The sequence below is a fragment of the Lissotriton helveticus genome, chromosome 5_1 (assembly GCF_964261635.1).
Source record: "Lissotriton helveticus chromosome 5_1, aLisHel1.1, whole genome shotgun sequence".
NCBI lineage: Eukaryota > Metazoa > Chordata > Amphibia > Caudata > Salamandridae > Lissotriton > Lissotriton helveticus.
The window spans coordinates 101,726,308-101,748,813 of NC_136065.1; the positions used below are offsets into that span (position 1 = coordinate 101,726,308).

The 22,506-nt window shown below is 46.7% G+C and overlaps 1 protein-coding gene across 2 annotated transcripts in view; it reads left to right on the top strand.

The window, feature by feature from the left end:
- LOC144754225 (E3 ubiquitin-protein ligase TRIM39-like) overlaps positions 1-22,506 on the top strand; it is a 574,742-nt gene that overhangs the window by 96,940 nt on the left and 455,296 nt on the right. Inside the window, exon 6 of one of the 2 annotated variants that reach the window (XM_078641814.1) lies at positions 12,586-15,004. The exons of the other annotated variant lie outside the window; for it this stretch is intronic. Coding sequence (XP_078497940.1) covers positions 12,586-13,097 — 512 coding nt within the window. The 3' untranslated portion in view covers positions 13,098-15,004. Of the gene's footprint in view, positions 1-12,585; positions 15,005-22,506 lie in introns of those variants that run through there. 2 annotated transcript variants of the gene reach the window in all.

Sequence of the window (22,506 nt, forward strand, 5' to 3'; positions counted from 1 at the left end):
AGGATGACCGCCTGCGTTCTATTGGCAAGGAAGGAGGCTATTAGGTTTTTGGCCGAGTGACAGATGCCAAATCCTTGGACACGGTCGACCAAGATGTTGTGGTCGACCGTGTCAAAAGCCGCTGATAGGTCTAGCAGCACCAATATGGCAGTGCCACCTTGGTCCCTAATCTCCCTAATGTCATCCGCGGCTTTAATCAGGGCGGTCTCGGTCCCGTGAAATTTTCGGAACCCAAACTGCGTATCGTCCAGGAGCTGGTGAACCTCGACGAACTCAGAGATCTGGGTGTTCATGATCTTTTCGATGGTCTTAGCAATGAACGGTAAACTGGCAATTGGTCGGTAATTTTTCAGCTCATTTTTATCGAGCGAAGGTTTTTTTAACAGAGGCTTTAGTAGCGTGTTTTTGAGCGAATTAGGGTATTGGCCTGACCGCAGTATCAGATTGCAGACCTGTGTGAGAGCTGGTAGGATAACTTCTAAAACTGGTCTGAGGACAGATAGGGGGCAAGGGTCGAGGGGTGAACCTGATTTAATGGTCAGAAGTGTGTTTTTTATTTGCTCCTGGGTAACTGATTGAAAGCACGGAAAGACATTAGCTAAGGAGGAGGTGACGGAAGATGTGACAACCGGAAGTGCTTTGGAAGAAAATGCTTGGTAGATGTCATCTACTTTGGTGTAGAAAAAAGATGCAAGAGCGTCACACAGAGATTGTGACGGGGGAGGCGTGAGGTCAGGGGAGTTACCTGATAAAGCTTTGGTAATGGAGAATAGTTGTTTACTAGAATTCCTGGCCTGCTCAATTTGGTCAGTATAATATTCTCTTTTGGCTTGCGCTATCATGTTTTTATATAGGGCAACAGCTTCCCTATAGGCAGACTTACTGACATCATCATAGTCTTTCCTCCAGGTTCTCTCCTTGCTGCGGTTTATCTGTTTTTGTGTCCTAAGTATGTCATTGTGCCAAGGAGCGGAGGGTTTAGCTCGGTTGCTAGAATGTTCCTTGGAAGGGGCTGATTGGTGGGATGCCTGACCAATCCAGTCATATAATTGCTGGAGAGCTATATTGGGGTCGGCAACGAACTCTGGACAAGTTTGTATAAGTATAGACTTGAAATTTCCTAGATTTATATTTTTCCAGTCTTTAAACGGTAATTTAGGAACCGAAAGGGAATTGTTATTATAATCATTGCGAGTAGCAATGTTCGCAAAGATTGCAAAGTGATCTGTCCACTGCATGGGCAGAATGTTGGTGATTTGGAGTCCTTCTAAATTGGAAAAGATCGGGTCCAGAATGTGGCCCGCTTGGTGTGTGGAGGACATGACAAGCTGTTTTAACCCTAGATTGCCTAGGTCAGAGGTGAGGGCAACCGAATCAGCTAAGTGATCAAGATCCAAGTGAAAATTGAGGTCACCGAGAACTGTGAAACTGGTTTCTGTAGCTACAGATTCCATTATAGAGTTTAAGCTGGACAGAAAAGTAGTTTTTGATCCCGGGGGCCGATATATTAACATTCCCTTAAAGTTGAATGAGGGGGAGATGTTGATAGAAAATTGCATGGCCTCACAGGCGGTGGAAGGAATGATGGTTGTTTTAACAGGGTATGTGTCTCTGGCAATTATGGCCAGCCCACCCCCTCTTTGTTTGGGCCTATCCTGACAGTAGGCCTTAAATCCTGGTGGCACAGCGATGACCAGATCTGGCTGTGAGGATTCATCTGTCCACGTTTCCGTGATGAACAAAATGTCGAGAGAGTAGTCAGTAATAAGATCAAATATTTCCTGCCTGTGCTTGCCAAGAGAACGGGCATTGATAAGAGCTATAGAAGTGGTATCACCTGTATCATAGTTGATTGGAGTGCCCATGGTTTGAAGGGGAGGAAGAAGGGGGATGGAGTAGAAGCAGTGAGGACAAGCGATGGTCGTGTCTTTATGAATATCTAAGAGGTTCCTTTTTAGACATTTGGACGTGTCAGGTAGACATAAGGCAAGTAGATCAAGTCTGGAGTAAGTTAAGATACTTGCCGATACATTTTTGGCAGGATGTGTGGCCCTGGGCCCGGTCCCGGCGCGGACGGGCGCAGACGGGCTTGCCTCTGGCGCGCCTCCGGCGCGCCGCCGGCGCGCCCGCTGCGCCCGCCCGCTGCGCGGACGGGAAGTACCTTTGATTTTATGCATGAAAAAAAGGCGGGAAGGGAGGGAGCGTTCGATAGACTGGAGCGCAGCCCTTCCCTGCTCAAGATGGCGGATGAGTCACGAGTAGTCACGTGACCGCGACCGAAAGGGCAGCGCTGAGGTAAATGCTCTGCTGTCGCGCAATGCAGCGCGCGTTAAATTCCAGAAGGTAAACTACGTTTTTAACCACCAATGATGTATTTACAAATACACCTCCAAGGTTAACGCCCTATGAGCGAACAGTAACCACAGTCAGTACAAGTACAATGTTTAAAAACAATTTCAGGGATAGAAAAGAGGTCCCCCGGCTTTCAGGTCCGCCAGGGCGACCACTATTCTAGGGACATAGATTTGGGCCAGGGAGTTCCCCAGGGATCGTCCCTGAGTCCCACTCTTTTTAATCTCTATGTCTCCCCAGTGGCCTCCATTGCTGTAGGTCATGGGTTGCAAATTGTGTCCTACGCCGATGACACGCAGCTGGTGATCTCCCTCTCGCGTGCACCTGCCCTTGCTATGGACAGCTTCAGAATCTGCATGCAAGAACTGGCAACCTGGATGTCCACCAATTGCCTCAAACTTAACGGTAGCAAGACCGAGGTGCTCGTGGTAGGGAAGAATCCATCTGTTTGGTCATCAGCGTGGTGGCCACCATGCCTAGGAGAAGCCCCAACGCCCCGTCAGGAAGTCAAAAACGTAGGCATCTGGCTCGACGCGGACCTTTCCTTTAGACCCCAGATAGACCGGGTGGCGGGTGTCTGCTTCAGTGTTTTGAAAAGCCTGCGGAAGGTCCTTGTTCTCCTCCCTACGTCCGCCCGTAGAACGCTGGTGCATGCACTCGTCACATCACGGTTGGATTACGGAAACCTACTGTATCTGGGAGCAACCTGTAAGGCAACAAACCGCCTTCAGGTGTTACAGAATGCGGCAGCCCGCCTTATCCTCAATCTCCCCAAAAGATCCAACTCCAAAGCTGCCCTTCAGACCCTCCACTGGCTGCCAGTAAGAAGCAGAATTGCATTCAAGGCCCTATGCACCTGCCATCGGATTCTTGCTGGAAAGGCGCCAGCCCCACTCAATAACCTTATCACCAGGTATGTACCATCACGCGCCCTGCGCTCCTCACACGGAGGCCTGTTAAAAGTCCCTAGGGTTAGCAGGACTCGCATGGGAGGGAGGTCCTTTCGCTACTTGGTGGCAAAAAGCTGGAATGACCTGCCCCTCAACCTTCGCTTGGACTCCTCAGAATTGAGTTTTCGAAAGAAACTTAAAACGCAACTCTTTCAAAGTTAATTAGGTCTCCCCCCTCATCTGTCTTCCCCAGTTCTAGCGCGGGGACACGCTTTCTGCGTAACCAGGCGCTTTACAAATATCCCTAATAATAATAATAATAGGCTTCTGGGTTGTCAGCTTGGCTCTCGGTCCCTTGCCCGACCAACTCTACTCCTCCTGGTCTCCCACCCGTGGCCAATCCAGTAATTCTCAGTTGCTTATGTGCCTCCCACATGTCCTTGGCTAAGAGGTACATCAACTCCCCCCACCCCCCCTAGAATTATTGACCAGAAAACTGGGTGTAAGTGGTAGCTGGTGGCCCGATGTGCGACTGTCTAGACCTTCTAATCTTTGCATCCCAGAGTTGTTTAATGATCCATTAGCGCTGTCCATGGCCATAAGGGCCCCTGCTGATGTAGGTGGGGGTGGATCATTCACAGGGGACCTGTAGAGACGACTGATCTCCAGCTATAGCTCCTTGTCAAGCACTCCTGCAGCCCACTGGAGAAAAGAGCCCATACTCTACTGTGCCGGGCTTAGCTCTCCCAAGATCCGTGGTCACTTTGCGTTTTCCCATCGCGAACTCTGACCAGTATGCCTTTGCTCGTTTCACCACAAATATAAGCAGTCTCAGGCTCTACTTGCATGCACGGGATGTTAGCCTCACAGACCCCGGTTCCCAAAACACAATGTCCATTAACACCCAAGCACCTCAACCCTCTAACCAGCCTCAGATAGATATTTACCACTGATACCAACAATTACAAAGAGTGCTGCCTCCCTAACTGCTTCTCTGCCACTGGAGCTGAAGGATGACTAGACTTGTCGTGATGAGGTCCCAAAGGTTGAAGTAGAGCGAGCCAAGAGCGTAGACCCAGCCCAGCCTCCTCCGGTCTCGGACGGGCATAGACTGGGCCGCCCTTGGCCCGGGCTTTGCCCGCGGGAGCCCTGCCACTGTTTTAAGTGCCTCCGGGCACTCTGTGATGGCGTGCTTGGCCCCAAAAGATCCTGTGTGCTATAGTCCGAGCCCGGTTGCTGCAGTGGTCATGCCGGTAAATAAAACTCTAATCGGGTGTCCCATTCAATTGTGCCTGTCCAGGGAACAAGATCCAACTACTAGGACACGCATTAATCAGCGTCCGTCATCTCCGCCCCCCCAGCTGCTCTGCGCTGCAACTAGCCCACCATCCCAAAGCCCCACTCTCAGCCCAGAAATCAGTTATCAAGACTTCGGTTCGAGTCCCAACTCAAGTTTTGCTCAGACTGTACCCAGAGCTACACTCAAGAAGAATCAAGCCAGCAAACCTACTCACGAGGTAATCTTCACCCCCAGATAGGGCATTGAGGGCACTATGACATTCTAAACGGGGCAATATACTTTGCTTATTTAAGCATATCCCCACATTGGCCTTATACAATCTGATGAGCTAGCCTGGGTCAAGTTCCTGCGCCTGCCTGGCTATACTCATGGGGAATCGACCTCGATTGGACTGAGCCACAATATCTGGGAAGGGCTAACACCAGAAGAGATGGCGAAATGAGGCATAGGCACCGCACTCCCCGCACCAGAGAAATATCCTTACGTGTTAAAAGTACTCCTGCCAACGAACGTAGTTTACTCAGTTCTAAGGGGCACGGCCGGCAGCCATCAAGGGAACAATTTTACATCAAAGCGAACATCCTACAATGGGTACAGGATAACAAGCACACTTCATTACAGGACAGTTTCCTCCTGTGAGCAGACGCAAATTCTTGGACCGTGAACTCTGACCCGATCTGAAGGCCTGCTCTCACGCCGGCAACATTAAAATCACAAAGGCCGACTGCACCTGGATCAGCACCAGAACTCTCGGAATCGTCTCACAACTATCAATCATATTCTGGAATGTCGCTTGTCTTAAAAAACTCCTCAGTACCAACTCAGCAATTAAATACATTCAAATAACGACATCCTTTGTTTACAAGAGACCTGGGCTACTGAACCTTTAATTCTTTTAAGTGTCCATGAACTTCACACCGCAGCCATAAAACTGAATATCTTTGGGCGCAGAATAGATTCTACTTCAATGGCAACCAACACTACAGATCTGCAAGCAGCACTCATCAGCTGGCTAAAATGCAGCAACAACAACAACTCAATCCGTCTCCTGTCAATTATCTGTTGTTAACCCTGCCACTCATTTAAAAAAAAAACAGGCATTGGCAACAAAATGTGATCACCTGTGAAACAAATACGTTTCACATTTCCCAGTTATTGTCATTGACCTGATACTCGGGAGCTGGGGAACCCGCAAACCAACCCCTATCTTCCACAGAGGCTGCCCTCTTGCAGCACCTCTTTCAAAGTAACAGCCTGGGCTCGGTGCATGCTATTAAAGCGGTCGAGGAGCCCCTCTGGCTCCCACTCACCTCTTTCAGGGGCAAGTGCACAATTAATTACATCTTCATTTCAGATCGCTTGGCATCTTTCCTCAACTATTTTGAAGTGGGCAACAGGGATGAGAGTGACCACAGACCGCTGAGGGCCACCAATTAGAAGGGAAAGTCGCCCCACAACTGCAAATTCTAGGGGCTCCAACCGGGGAAGAGCGCTGCAAAGTCCCGAGTAAAATAAAATGGTCTGCAAAGCTCAGCCTAAAACTCACAGAGGGAATTACATCCAAAGAGTTGAACTCAACAGAAATATGTACAGTCCCCCTCCCAGGGCATTGGGAAGCACTCCTAGCGGACAAAAAACAAGCCCTATAGGGCGGATCTGGATTCATCCACACGCAGGCTACTCACTAACCTACTTATCAAACCAACGGAATTATACCTAATCAAACATAGCCTTACAAAGGCAATGAAAAAAGGGAACAAAAACTTGCAACCCCACATAATCTTAGCTCTCCGTGCATAGCACCAAAAGAAAGTTTGGCAGAAAAAAATTCAAGAAGATTAAGGCAGAATGGCTGAAAATCATCTCTCCTCAAAGAAACGAGACATATTCAACTTTGGAAATACATCAATCAATACAGCAACACCGGTCAAACAAAAGAGATTGGAGTTACAGCCGATGAGTGGGTCAAGTACACAAAACAGCTATACTTTAACCATCAGAATACATCATATACCAACCCACAACAATCTTCTTCAGTAACACGCCAGGTCCCCAAAACACCTAGTTTTGCAGAGGTAACTGATTTAATCAAAAATAATGATAAGATGGATCCCCAGGACCTAACGGGGTCCCCACATCAGTGTTCAAGCCTCACATGAATACTGGTCGGGACAGCTTAAACCATTATTCAAACAGGCCAACGCCACCTCAATAATTCCATCTTATTCCCAATTCATAAAAAGGGGACTCCACGAAACCGGGAAACTATTGCCTCATTACTTTATCAGACCTAGAAGCTAAAGCGTATGCAAGAATACGACTGAAAGAACTAGAAGCCTGGGCAAATGATCATAACATCCTTCCCCTCTTTCAATCAGGATTTAGGCCCGAAAGTTCTACCACGGATAACATCCTAGCACTGGGTTTCCTGGCACATCGAGCTACACAGCTGACACAACCACCTCTCTTTTGCTGTTTAGTGAACTACAGTGCAGCATTTGACCGGGTGGATCAAGGAAAATTGTGGGAAAACCTAGTTCCTGGGGAATCCCCCGACTGTTACTAATGGCAATAACAGTACTACATCAGGGAACATGGGTCCGCATAAAGACCAGCCAATCTACTGCAACAGCAAAGGTGCTAACCAACAATGGTCTGAAACAAGGCTGTCCCCCCTCCATTTCCCCCCTGCTTTTTAATCTTTATACAGCAGACCCGGGAAGAACACTGGAAGGTGCATGTCTACTAACACCAAAGTTAGCCAAAGTGCAGCTCCAAATTCTCCAGTATGTCCATGACATTGCAGTAATGAACCATACGCGGACCGGCCTACAGAAAGCCCTTAATGCACTCCACAGGTACAATCAAAAGAATAATCTCGACGCTCTCCGTGATAACAGATGCGGTCGGAGTGCGTCCCTGATGTGCTGGCCCGAGGGAAAGATTGAAAATAGTCGGCTTATCGAGGGTGTGCTGCTCCGACGCGGATTGCAACTCTGCCCGGATTTCGCGGACCGCTCCCGATTTTCCCGTTAACGCTCAGCCGGAGCGAGGCTGGCCGTAACCAGAGATCACCTCCTGGGTGACGGCCCCCACTGTCACAGTGCATCTGATGGTGGCCTGACCGGATTGCTATAGTCCATGGCTGACTCCCAATCTCCCCTCACGATGGGAATGCCCGATGGCCGCCTTGGGGGGGCGGAATGTGCCGTCCCGACTATCACGACACAGCGAGGTGGGAAGTGTGCGATACCAGGCGGAATGGTGGCACAGGAGAAGGGGACTACACTATCGTATGGCGATATTCTTGCCGCTCTTGGTGACCTTTGGTCTGTCTGAAAGCATGGCTCCCTAGTTCTGGGGAGTAAGCTTGAAGAGGTGGTGCGTACGCTGGAGACATCACGATCGGATGGGTCCGGGGTGCATGCAGACCTGCCCCACACTATCTACGCGGGTGGTGTTGTGGCCGCTAATGTGTACGGAGGGGAACTGATGATCCCGGATCCTGCCGTGGCCTGTGGACAGACCTCCGTGTGTTTGGACTACTCTGACGGGTCCCTTTCTCAGCAACTGCCGGCGGCCTGGTCTATCGCACCGTCACTGATACCCCAGGCAGTGTCTTTCTCGTCTTGGCCTCCCTGATGTGGAGTACGAATACCGGGACTGTCTTTGGAAAGATGGCCGCAAGTGGTGAGGACTCTGTTGGTGGCCGGCGACGTCCATTTTGTCTTTGTTTGCTGAAATCCAGTATTGCTTGGACACGTTGGGTTACTACTTTGGCTGCTGAGGGAATAAATCGACGGGCATGCCCGGGTAGACTTGCAAGGTCGGGCCAGGGATAATATGCTTCCCCAAATGTTGACACTAATATGGCTGGCGGAGGCGAGGGTTGCGCGATCTTTTGTGATAGCTATTTGCGTGGTACGTGGAAGATTCTCCCCAATTCTTACGGTATTGACTGACCTTAATTCTGTTTTGTATTCTGGGGAGGGATCTGGGTATGTTGCGGGAGGGGGTGGCCGGGAGCCAGTATGGATGGCCCTCCTTTAGTTTTATTAATGGTTTTATTTTTTTCTTTTCTTTTCTATCACTATATTTTGGGTACTCTTTTATGGGCGACAGGCACGCTGCTAGGGGGGGTAAGCCATAGCCTCTGCAGGGGTGCAGGGTGGGGGGTAGGGGAGGGGTCCTCTCTTTTTTGTTTTCTTGTCCTTCCTTAGTTTCTATGGGTCCTTTTTTCCCTCACTTCTCTTTTCTCTGTTTCCTTTAATTTCTCTTTCTCTTTTTTGGGTCAGTATGGAGGTTAGGTATCGCGCCCCTTGGCATACCTGTACTTTGGGATATTGCTAACTTTACTAAGGTGGTCTGGCGTTCATGGGGTGGGCGATGACTGGTGCGAACTGTGATTAGAAATTCCTTCGTCCTGATATGTGTACTGTAGCACCAGCAACCTGATACTGATTATTAGCTCTGTGGACATCCTGATGTGTGCATTACCCACCCTATGCCCTTAGATTGATTGTATGCCATCTGATCCTTATTATCGTATATTTTAAAATGAACCTTATTTGCTCCTTTAACTCAGTGGTCGCGTCTATTCGAATTGTCTTTTGTGATGTGTGCAGTTTGTTGGAATGGTGAACTACTGAGGTGCTTTCTGGTTGACGAACGTGCTACAAATTGATTTCGAGGCTGGCCAAGTGGTTGTAGGCCCGTATCTGTATTCATGTGATGCACAATAAAGGTTTTATAAAAAAAAAAAAAAGAATAATCTCATGGTGAACCAGGAGAAGACCAAGATAGTCCTCTTTGGGAAGTACCCTCGAAAGAAAACTGCCCAGTGGCGCCTAGGTGATCAGCAAATTAAAACATGCACGTGTCACAAGTATATTGACGTCAGGCTATCAGACTGGGCAAAACCAGTGGCCCATCTAATGCATCTAATAAGCAAGCGGGACGACATCATTTGCAGCTTAAAACGTCTAACCCAGCTGTTACATAGTCAAACTGCAGAACCCATCAAGTCTTGAGAGCCAACCTCGTCCCCTCCCTGAACTATGGTCATCTAGCATTTCCCGGCTCACTTAACAGGTTCCTCATGTATTTCCATATTTCCACTTACAAGAAGGTTCTAATGCTCCCCTGACAGGCCAGGAGAGCCAGAGTGAGACTGGAGCTGGGACTCGCTCGTCCGGGTCTCATATGTTTAGGGGACACAATAAAATATTACATCAGCACTTTGCATGCCTCAGTATCCTCATTGAAAGCTCAAATCAAAACCATCTTAGAAGAGGCAGGCTCCTCATGTTAGGCCCAGTTGGCAGCGGCCACAAGTTTACTTGAAATAGAAGTTCAAAACCTGTAAAACCAGGACATGCCGGTCTCAGCCTGGAAAAAGTCAGTGAATGAACACGTTAAGAAAATTTCATTTGAAAGGGACCTGGAAAGCGTTCGCCGCCAACCCAATTTCTCTAAAATAGATGCCTCCTATATCCTGGGAATACCCCAGCCTTATTTAGAGCAAGCCCTGTCAGTTCAAGCTCGGAAGAGAATCTCATACATGAGACTTCTTGCAGTACCAATTGTGGACTTCAACCTCTCCTGGTCCCTCCGGGACAACTCAATCGCTTGTCGTATATGTAGCTACCAACGCGGATCCTGGCTTCACCTACTGTGCTGTTGTCCAAAGATGGCTGGAGAGCGACATTGCTTGGTAATCCCAATTTGCAGGAGTCACGGCCGTAGACACTGCAGAGTAGTCTCAGACCTGTTTCTCCACCAACACAGTACAAACCGTGGCCAGACTAGGGAAATTCACTAATGTAATTTGGATCGCTCTTACAAATACTACTAAAACCACTAGCAGCAACTAGCTGGCCTCCAAGCCAGAGCTACAACAACTTAATGGCCTGCACATCAAAGAATGAAACACAATCAACCAAGAATAGAAGACCAACAGTGCACGTCAAACTAGCCAACTCGCGCATCCCGTACCGAATTGAGGAAAATACCAGCAAACGCTGTTTTTAACTGTACACACAATTAATGCTGGGACAGTTAACACAAAGGTTTTACCCTAGCACCATAAAGGAACAATAATCTACTGGGATAAATGGCCCACTCAAAGGATGAAAAAATTAGGTTCATAGATGCAGTTGTTTTCCCTATGCACTAGCACTTTAGATTCAGCCTGGACTGCTGCTTTTATGATTTCATAGATTTTAGTGAACCCAGATATCCCAGCTAGAACACGCATGTTGGCTACGAACTTAAAATCTTAATTTTATCCTCTTTTTCCTTTTTTCTTACCCGATACATGAAAATGAAGCAGATTTGTAACGATTTTAAATAATTGCACAATAAAGAACCACTAAGTTACTGGCTAGTATAGTGTGCCTTAGTGTAGCTCTCTCACTCTATCATCTAATGCAGTGCACTCACTAGTGCATTATACCATAAAGTAGCTGCGTGCCTGTACAATCTAATATAGTGTACTGACTAATACAGGATACATTCCAGCAGTAGATCTTGCAATCTGTATCATATAATAGGAGTGTACTAACTAGTACAGTATACATTGTAGTAGCTCTGTCACTCTGTACCATCTATTGCAGTGTAACCGAACTAATACTGAATTCTTTCTAGTAGCTCTTTGAATCTGTACTGGTGATAGAAGGCTGCTTCAGGCCAGTCGGAGACCACACTAAGGATTGGGAGGTTGCAGGGGGCCCCTCAAAGGGGTCCTCTAATTGCACTTTTTAATAAATGTGTCCGGAAACAGTGCAGGCGTATTATGCTGAGATGTTTGGTACTAAACATCCCATATTTCAGTGAATCCATCTTGGAGCTGGGGAACTTGTAATGAAGAGTCCTTAGCCCATGTACTTACTATAGCTTCCCTGGTCACTTACAAGATCCAGGAATCGACGAGGATATTGCAGGGGCATATCTGCTCATGCTGATATGCCCTCACAGAGATATAGTGCACCCTGCCTTAGGGATAATGCCTGCTAGAGGGGGTCTCACCTATATCTCATGCAGTGTCTGTGGGTATGGGTATGTGTGCCATGTCGACTCCTCGGTTTTGTCTGCACCAAGACTCGCTTGTTCAGGGGTCCCTTAGGGTGGCACAATTCGTGTTGCACCCCTTTAGGGACCCTCTTTAGCCCCCAAAGCCCTTGGTACCTTCTACAAAGGACTAAAGGTACAGTTTAGGGTAGGAGATAGGCACAGGGAACCTGGTTGGCAGGGACCATGTGCGCTTCCAATTGAAATTACATAATTTTCCAGGCAAAAAGTGGGGGCTAACTATATCCGAAAGAGGCACTTTCCTACACTTGGAGTAGGTACCATCTAATGCAGTGTACTTACTAGTACAGTATACCTTGGAATAGCTCTGTACCATCTAATGCAGGGTACTGACTGGTACAGTATACGTTCTAGTATCTGTTACTCTGTACCATGCAATGTAGTGTACAGACTAGTAAAGTATGCCTTCTTATAGCTCGGTCATTCCATACATCGAATTCAATGTACTGACTAGTGCAGTATACATTGCAGTAGCTCTGTCACTCTGTACCATCTAATGCAGCATACTGATTAGTACAGTATATGTTCTAGAATCTGCTACTCTGATGCAGTGTACAGACTAGTACAGTGTACCTTCCATTAGCTCTCTTACTCTGTACCATCTGATACAGTGTACTGCGTAGGACAGTGCCCTATCAGCGGCAGTATTTGTGTAGTACAGTGTACGGTCTAGCACTGTGTGGTGTGGTGTAGTGTAGTACACTACACCACGCATGTTGTATGGTGCAGTGGTGTGTGTAGGAGAATGCCCTGTCTATGTTGTTCTGTTTGGTGTAGTGTGCGCTTTAGATAAATGTACGCTTTAGTGTAGTGAGCAGGCTAGTGCAGTGCGATCTCTAGCACAGCGTGCACCTGCCAGATGTGGTGTAAATTAATCATAGCTTAAACAGAAAGCATTAATTACAGCCTTTCTTTCTGTCATTAAATCTCTAATTATGAATCTCTTCTCTGCAGTGATGGTGACTCTGGATCCTGACACGGCTCATCCTCGGCTCCTCGTGTCTGAGGGGGGGAGACGAGTGAGAGAGACGGACCCAGCGCAGCGCCTGCTGGACACCCCCAAGAGATTTACCTACTACCACTGTGTGCTGGGCAGCGAGGGGTTCACCTCCGGCAGACATTACTGGGAGGTGCAGCTGCTGCAGGAGGGAGGAGGGTGGCATGTGGGGGTCGCAGCAGAGTCTGTGAACAGGAAGGGGATCTTCACACGGTCTCCTGAGGAGGGAGTCTGGGCTGTGCAGGTGCGTAATGGTCAGTACAAGGCTCTCACCTCTCCAGAGACCTCTCTATCCCCGTGCGAGATGCCCCAGAAGCTGGGGGTGTATCTGGACTGCGAGGGGGGGCGGCTGTCCCTGTATAATGTTGACTCTATGGAGCGTCTCTACTCCTTCTCGCAGGCCCCCTTCACGGAGAGGCTCTTCCCATACTTCGGTCTCTGGAGTGGAACAAAGCTGAGGCTGGTGTGAGAGCTGCAGGGAGCTTCAGACCCTCATCCTTTTCCCCACTCCCCCCACCCTGCTGTGATAACAATGTGACGAGGAGCACAAGCCTAGACACTTTTAAATAATAAAACGTTCCCTTTGGAGAAAAGTGTCCTGGGAGTGGGTAGTAACTCCATTGACTGGAATATCAGGTTTCTTTCATGTAAATGTATTAATATATAGATGTCAGCCAACCCCTGATGTGAAGAGCCCACACCTCAACTGTCGATCCCCAGTTTAATCACTAACTTTCCAAAGAATCTTCTTCACAATTGTGGTATCTTAGTTACCAACACCTTGTTCTAGAATGGAATGGGGTGTTGGAAGGTTGTTCGTTTGTGTGATTACTCCATACAGTTAGTCCTAATAAATGCCTATCACCTCAATACCTGCTTGTGTCCTCTTCTACAAGCTGGCAACGACTGGGAGCCTGCAATTTTGTTCCTATTCTGGACGCCTGCAGCATTGAGCGATGGGAGCAAACAGTATTGAGACATTGCGGGTATCAGAAAAGAGGACCCTACTGTGCGCTCCGGTAGTGCACGTCCTTGGCGTGGTGTAGCAGGACGTCTACAAGCAGGAATGGTTCACATGCTGCATAATTGAAGGAGTGCAGGTCTGGCTTGAAAGCTCGTGAAATGTAAATCCGTATTTGTAAAGCGCCAACTACTCACCCTTACGGGTCTCAAGGAGCTGGGGGCCGTTGTGGAAATTAAGTGAGCTATTGCCCAGAGTCACATGGTGCTGAGCTGAGCTGCCGCTGGAGCCGGGGATCGAACCGTGAGCCCTGTGCTCCGAAGTCAGCTGCCCTGGCCGCTGCACCACACCTCTCCTCTGCTCGTGCTGCTTAACGGTGCATGTTCTGTGCACGTGGTGCTGAACTGCTCCCTCCTTAGTGGTGTCTATGAGCAAGGTCATGTCTGCAGTCACTGGAGCACATCTTGTGTGTGCACGCACATTCCATTAATGTATCATGATCTTGGGAAGGCCAGAAGCTGAGGAGGCGGCGTCGGCCGCTGAATCGCCAGTAAAGGTGCGCATCGTCACTGATTCGCACTTTGTGAACTACACGCAGCATGTTTGGAAAAGTGTGTGCACTTGGTCGGTGATTCGCACACCATGGGGCTGAGAGAGATATGCTAAAGTGCGCGTCACAGTGATTTGGACACCTTATGACTGCATAATTTCAGTGCCATATTTAGATTCCAGCATACGGCTAGTGCGCATCCACGGTGACTCGCACACCTTAGTATATGTTATATGGTAACTGGATTACATATAATAACTGGATTACATATAATAACTGGATTTTTTAAAGCCATTGGGGAACATTAACCCTCTCATTCCTCAGCTCTGCTATAGCATTAGGTAGTAGTCAGTGTGTGGTTGGGAATCACTTTGTAGGTTACATGGCAGGAGTATTGTATTGCATTTAGTTGTAAGCGGGCATTTCTTGCTCCTAATAAATACCTATCGCACCAATATCTGCATGTTATCTTCTATAACAATGACCCTCCAACATGTTGCCATGACAACTAGAAGCCTCATGTGAAACCGACCACTACATATCTCTTTCCACAATTTTTTTATACCAGCCCAGAAAATACTTGCCATGTTAGTCATACCCCAAAAAGTCATGTAAAATATGATAGCCTGCAGAATAAAAAATGTGTATTTCTTTGACTTGCAGACCTGTGACATTAATAGGTCACAATTATAGCGCTGCACTGAGAAAGACTTCTTAAAAGTGATTGTTTGTATACAGTACCTTAGAAACCATTCATGCCCCTGCTCTGGTGTCAGTGCTATTATTAGTGAACTAAGAGACAAGACAGTTGTTTTGTGAACCCTGTATGTAACCCAGATTCAGTGCGGCTTTAGGATAGTGCGACCGGTGCAGCCGCACATGGGCTGAGCTGGGAGAGGCGCTGTGCTCAGCAGTAACATTTTATTAAAAATTTTTAAAAGCACCTGCTTCTTCCTTGTGTCCAATGCAAAAACAACAGTTGATGGACAGAATGCAGAACAATGTCATACATTCACCCCAGTACTGAGATCTGGGCCTAAATCCATTGTTATTTTGCTCACCATGCCATTCCAGTTTGAACCCAGCCATATGCAAATCAGTCTTGACCCTGTGCCCCATGGGAACAGTCTAGCCCGAACTGCCAATCCAGGTCCTCCCTGGACTGGAAACAATCACCCAAGGACCGGTTTCGGGCTTTCAGCCCTCATCAGCCGGGATAGCTTGATTCAAGCGGCATGGAGAGCACGGGACTCACGTCTGAGCATACCCGTCCCACTCGGGGTGACAAATGCAAAAACAGTTGATGGGCAGAATGAGGCACAGGGTCAAGACTGATTTGCAAATGGCCATGTCTGAACTGGGGTGGCTTGGTGAGGAAAATAACGATGGATTAAACCAAGATCTGTGACTGGGGGTGAATGTTTTGCCATTGTGCAACATTCCGTCCATCATCTTGTGTGTTTTGCTGTTCACGCTATGTGGGAAGGGTATGCCCAGACGTGGGTCCCGTGTTCACTACGCCAATGGAGTCAAGCTATCCTGGCTGAAGACGGCTGATAGCCAGAAACCGGTCCTAGGATGCTTGATTCCGGTCCAGGGAAGACATGGCTTGGCAGGCAGGGCTGGACTGTTCCCATGAGGCACAGGGTCAAGACTGATTTGCATATGGCCATGTCTGAACTGGGGTGGCTTGGTGAGCAAAATAACGATGGATTAAACCCAGATCTGTGAGTGGGGGTGAATGTTTTGCCATTGTGCAACATTCCGTCCATCATCTTGTGTGTTTTGCTTCCTTGTGTCCAGCATGTTTTCATGCAACAATAAAAATGTCAAGATAAGGCAGGTGATTAATGTTTCTGCTGGAGAGGGATCAAAGCCTTGTCTGGTGGCAGCTTTGACTCCTCGTAGAGTAGTAGAGGGTTAATATGCTTCTGCAAATAACGTGTACATGGAGGTCGCAGAACAGTAATCCTCATTGGTTTGTGCAACATTTCCAGCAGCTTGATTTACACACAAGATTAATTGTACTCTGTATAACGTGTGTGATGTAAAGTGCTTGGGCACCCTAGAGTTGTCAAGAATAGATCTATAAAACAAAAGAAATGCGTGGGGTACAGGGGCTGTGTAGAGATGAGTGGAACTGTTGGAAGGTGGTAGTGAGGGAATCTTTAGAGAAGGCGGTCATGGAAGGGAGGGGCCCCAAAAACTATTGACACATCAGTCACCTCGAACGCTAAATCCGCCCTGCCCAGGTTCTTCTAGATAAAGCAACAGGATAGTCCATTAAATCAAAAGCAATAGGTTTTATACCGCTGGTAACGAAACTCAGGACGTTGAAGGTGCTTTCATAGGCGATAGAGAAGAAAAAGGAAGCTCAGTAAAATGACATATTTACCTAAGAACACACAATTTTGTTAAGCGGGAAAACCGTGATGAATCCAGGTTTTCTGCTTTCACTTTGTACAAATCAACCACAAATGGGTACCTATTTGTCTCTCCTTTTTCCCTTAAATGGTAAGGCTTTTGTGATCCATCACCTGTGAATTAAGCTGATATTTCTTTGCCAGGGTTTACAATTTAATTCTGTGGACAGTGTTTTTGTAACTTGATCGCTATGACCCTGCTTGCTACTGCCCCATTTCATTGTTGGACTCCATAGTAAAGGTCGCCGGGCGTGTGGTCTTAAATAGATTGCAGACGTGGGCTGAGGATACAGGTATCATTTCAGATTTACAGTACGGATTTCGCACTGGTCTGGGCACAATCGAACAGAGCCTGAATCGGAGCCTCATTATAGGAAAATATGTCCAAGCAATAAAAGGGAGTCTGTATATGTGTTTTGCTGACTTGAGCTTAGCGTTTGATTGTGTCAATAACCAAAGCTTTGGAAAATTCTAGAGGAAATGGGGGTGGAAGGTCAATTAGTTAATTTCTTAAAACAATCCTATCTAGAGGCCCGGGCTAGGGTTTGTTACGACAGAAAGGGTCAGCTTAGTTCTAGTTTTCCCATTGGAAAGGGGGTAAGGCAAGGGTGTGTGCTCGCACCATTCCTTTTTACCCTCTATATAAACTGCTTGGGAGACTTTTTAGCACGGGACTGTCAAGACCTGCCCTGCATTGGCAACAGGGCAATTGGCGTATTATTATACACCGATGATGCGGTCCTGTTAGCCCGCACCCCGAACTGTCTGCAAAAAATAGTGACGAGTTTCGTATCTTATATGTCAAGCCTGGACCTTAAAGTTAACATCTCAAAAACCTTTGTCATGAAATGTAGTGTGAGAAAGAGGACGGCAGCCTTACCTTTAAGTCGTCCTGGAACGAATATTTAATGGTTCAACGACAGCCTAGTGCATCCTGGGACTTGGAGGAGGAATCACGTGTCTATCAATCATTATCCCAGTGTAATGTTTCTCCACAGCGAGGCCCAGTAAACACCTCGGAATTAGGCGGAGATGAACCAGGAAGTGGATGTTACGGTCCAATGAAAAAGGGAGAAGGAGTCGTCTTTGACCAGCGAAGAAGAGGAAGGACAAGTGAAGAGACGAGACGCTGAAGACCGAAGGAAACTTGAGGAGGATAACGCGGGAATCCAGGAGAATGCGGGGCCTGAAGTCGGTCAGGAAGAAGACAAGGATTCGGTGGACCGAGGATTGGTGGTGTCCACCGGAGGAGGCTGGAGAGCGGCCGCAACTCAGGAGAGTTGCGGCGGAGCCAGTGAGTGGTACCGCCTCCGGGGACTTGGAAGATGAAAGCGGGAGGTATATTAAGGGGAGGGTAGGGATACCTTGTCTTGCTTCACATTGCCACCGCGTGTTAAGTTTGGGGGGTGGTTCTTCTTTATCGTTTTTCCCTGTTTCCCTAGTTACACTGGGTTTTTCCCAGTGCACATTCTGCCCGATCGTCCTTTCCATCACTCCCAGGTGTGGTGATTGGTAGAGATAATCTGATACTTAGAACAGAGTATCTGACGGCTCCATTTCTATCTCTTCTTCTATGAGCCTCCGGTTAGACCCTACCAAGACCGAAGAGGAGCCTGGAACATCTTCTACAGCCAACCCTTTCAGCTCCCCACCCAGTAATTCTGGAGAAGACCAAGAGGAGAGACTCTGTACCAATGGATAACTCACCTACTGCTAACAAACCAAGCTCTGTTTATCAAGCCCGCACTCCCACATGTAGTAAGCCCAGTGTAAAGTGCTGCAATATTTTCATACAAAGCGGGATTTTGTAGATCATTTTTCATCTCCTGGGGTTGTTTTTCACAATAGAAGTTTGTGGGCTAAAGCTGTCAATTGCAGAAAATTACTTTTTGCTAAAGCAACAGGTGCTCTGATTAATTTTGCAAGGAGGTTGGGCAAGCACCCTATTGATGACCTCCTGGTAATATATAAAGCCAAATGTATCTCTGTTGCCTTGTATGGGGCTGGCATTTGGGGCCATATAAATGAAGAGCCACTCCAACAAGTTGAAAATAGTTTTGAGATACCTCTTGGCTGTCCCTGATAGCACAGCTACTTCCATCTGCCGTGCCGCACTGGGCCTGCCATACCCGTCTGACCTTATTAAAATCCAGCCGATTTAATTATGGCATAAGGTCTGGACAGGTGTGTCTACAGGCCTAAATCGGGAAGTGATTTTAGATTGTTTGAAACTGCAGCAGGTAAATTACATCCCCTGGCTCGCATATGTTAAAACATTTTTTTGATGACCTTGACCACATTGAGTTGTTTGACAATCCTGACTCTATGCTTCATATTTCGAGGAAGGACTTAAAAACATTGTTTAAATCATCTGGAGACGATCAGGTTGTCTTCTAACATTATGAAACAGACAGTTAGAGTCAATCAATTGCTCTTGATTCAAACAGGGATACAACCGTATTTATTGTGTACCCCAAGTACTTATGATAGGTTCTTACTGACGCGCCTACGCTTAGGCAACTTTCACAATCTGGTTACATTTCCCCAATTAAACGACTGGTCACTTTTTCCCTGCACCTGTCCTTGTGTCAATGTATCTAAACAGTTGACAATCCACATTGTTTTTTTGTAAATTTTATACTGTACTTAGGAGAAGATGGATTGTGCCTTATTTGAAGATGCTAGGCTTGAGGCAATGTTGACCCGCATTTATAGGACATCAATCTCTAGCGGATGAAAATGTCACTAGTCACATTGTAAAATATCTGAAAGGGGCGGTCAGAACAATGTCATCTATGCAAGGTCCAACTCTTGTTGAAACTAACTGATTCACATGATGATTTTGTTACTACCTGAGCATGCGGCTAACACTTTGAAATCTGTCTGTTATTTCATATCTATGGTAATTGTAATGGATTTTAATCAGTTTTTAGCTTGATAAACTTTTTTATTATGAATGCTTATTTTTAAATGTTGAATGATACTTGTGCTTTTATGATTTAATACTTGAATCGAATAAAGCAAATATTGATTGATTGAACTTGTGAGCATGACGAGGCTAATGAAGATATATTACAATACAGAACTCTTTTTTTTTTTTTTTTTTTAAACAATAAGAGTACCTACACTCTAAAGATTCAATCACAATTCCAGACTGCCATGCGTACGTTGTTTTTTTGTGAAATATCTGCCCTACTGCACAAGTCACTATTGTAGTCTAATAAATATGTATTATGCAAAGGTAGGCAGACTCTGTAAACAATGTGCAATAATTGTATTTTCCAGCATTAATACAACACACTATCATCCTCCTGCAGTGCTTTCAAGACTCCACAAACATTTCCGGGTTGCTCAGACATATTACAATTATCTTGTGTCTGCACATTTTTTCAGATGTTATTGTGTGTATACAGGCCATTCTGAGTTAAAAGCAATTTTTGTCATGAAACGTTAAGAACAGCAGCTAGATGTGACCCTCCGAAACAAATCTACCTCTCACGCAAATCCCACGTGCATGCTGGGACTGAGATAAACGAGGTATTTAATAGAAACCAAGAAATCAATCATTCCTGCGGTGCTGGTATAGCACGACTAATCACCCGTTAGGGTATCAGGGTGTTGGGCTGCAGGTTTCAGTCGAAGTGCCAGGTCTTTAGTCCCTTCTTGAAGTCCGTCAATGAAGGTCTGTTCAGACGTGGAGGGGAAGTGGAAGGGTCTTCCATGACCCGGCAGGGTGGGAGAAGGACTGTCCTCTGGCGCTGCAGCGGCGGATGTGTGGTATGTGTTCGATTGTTTAATTTGTTTTTAATTGTTGTTCTCAAAGCATATACACCCGTTTCCCACTTAGTTCAGTTATAATAACTTCACATATTATTTTCCAATATTAACATAATGATGTATTTCTCTGAGAAGAAGCAGAGCTGAGGCTGGTGTAGTGGATGTGCACAGTTTACCCACAGCAGACCTCACAGTTGCTTCATCTGGCTACTATTTTTAAACTATAACTTTCAAATATTAAAAGCGAGAAATCAGGGTTTTTTTTATTTTTATTTTTTTTATTATTTTTTTATGTCAGTCCAATGTTTATTTGTAAAAGATGTGCACTTTATTTTTTTATTTTTGTGAATTTTTACCTAAATGTTTCATATATGACAATGATGATCTTATTTTTTAAATAGTTTTACATAAAACCTCCAAAACGTGAAGGTGAGAGAGAAATTCATTTCCTAACGCACCTTCCAATTCACTGTGAGAGGCGCAGAGAGGCACGTCAGGACAGGCAAATGGGATTCCAGATTGTATCTTTTCATTCCAGGTTTCTCAGTGAAAAATGATATAGCAGGAGCCAAGGCTGGAGAGTGTGTGAGATTGTCTGGTGAGGACTGTAGGGCTCTTGGCTGAACTCATTCACATGAAGGTGTACTTGTAGAGGTGTGACCTTGTGCACACTCTCCTCACTTCCTCCTCCAGGCCTCCAGTGTCAGTAGTGAGGACAGAGAACAGCAGATGTCCTTTCGTCTATACCACCAGCTCAACGAGGATGCATTCACCATCACAAGAGTGCAAAGTGATTGAATGTGAAGCCGCAGTGCACAGTGAGACTCTAGAGGAGGCGCTCACTATTCTCCTTATCACAAGAGCGCAAAGTGATTGGATGATGAAACTGCAGTGCACAGTGAGACTCTAGAGGAGGCGCTCACTATTCTCCTCCTTATCACAAGAGCGCAAAGTGATTGGATGATGAAACTGCAGTGCACAGTGAGACTCTAGAGGAGGCGCTCACTATTCTCCTCCTTATCACAAGAGTGCAAAGTGATTGGATGTGAAGCCGCAGTGCACAGTGAGACTCTAGAGGAGGCGCTCACTATTCTCCTTATCACAAGAGCGCAAAGTGATTGGATGTGAAGCTGCAGTGCACAGTGAGACTCTTGAAGAGCGCCTCACTATTCTTACCACAAGAGCGCAAAGTGATTGGATGATGAAACTGCAGTGCACAGTGAGACTCTAGAGGAGGCGCTCACTATTCTCCTTATCACAAGTGCGCAAAGTGATTGGATGATGAAACTGCAGTGCACAGTGAGACTTTAGAGGAGGCGCTCACTATTCTCCTTATCACAAGAGCGCGAAGTGATTGGATGATGAAACTGCAGTGCACAGTCAGACTCTTGAGGAGGCGCTCACTATTCTCCTCACCACAAGAGCGCGAAGTGATTGGATGTGAAGCCGCAGTGCACAGTGAGACTCTAGAGGAGGCGCTCACTATTCTCCTTATCACAAGAGCGCAAAGTGATTGGATGTGAAGCTGCAGTGCACAGTGAGACTCTTGAAGAGCGCCTCACTATTCTTATCACAAGAGCGCAAAGTGATTGGATGATGAAACTGCAGTGCACAGTGAGACTCTAGAGGAGGCGCTCACTATTCTCCTTATCACAAGAGCGCAAAGTGATTGGATGATGAAACTAGTGCACAGTCAGACTCTTGAGGAGGGGCTCACTATTCTCCTTACCACAAGAGTGCAAAGTGATTGGATGATGAAACTGTAGTGCACAGTCAGACTCTTGAGGAGGGGCTCACTATTCTCCTCACCACAAGAGCGCGAAGTGATTGGATGATGAAACTGCAGTGCACAGTGAGACTCTAGAGGAGGCGCTCACTATTCTCCTTATCACAAGAGCGCGAAGTGATTGGATGATGAAACTGCAGTGCACAGTGAGGCTCTAGAGGAGGCGCTCACTATTCTCCTTATCACAAGAGCGCAAAGTGATTGGATGATGAAACTGCAGTGCACAGTCAGACTCTTGAGGAGGGGCTCACTATTCTCATTATCACAAGAGAGCACAGTGATTGGATGTGAAACTGCAGTGCACAGTCAGACTCTAGAGGAGGGGCTCACTATTCTCATTATCACAAGAGAGCACAGTGATTGGATGTGAAACTGCAGTGC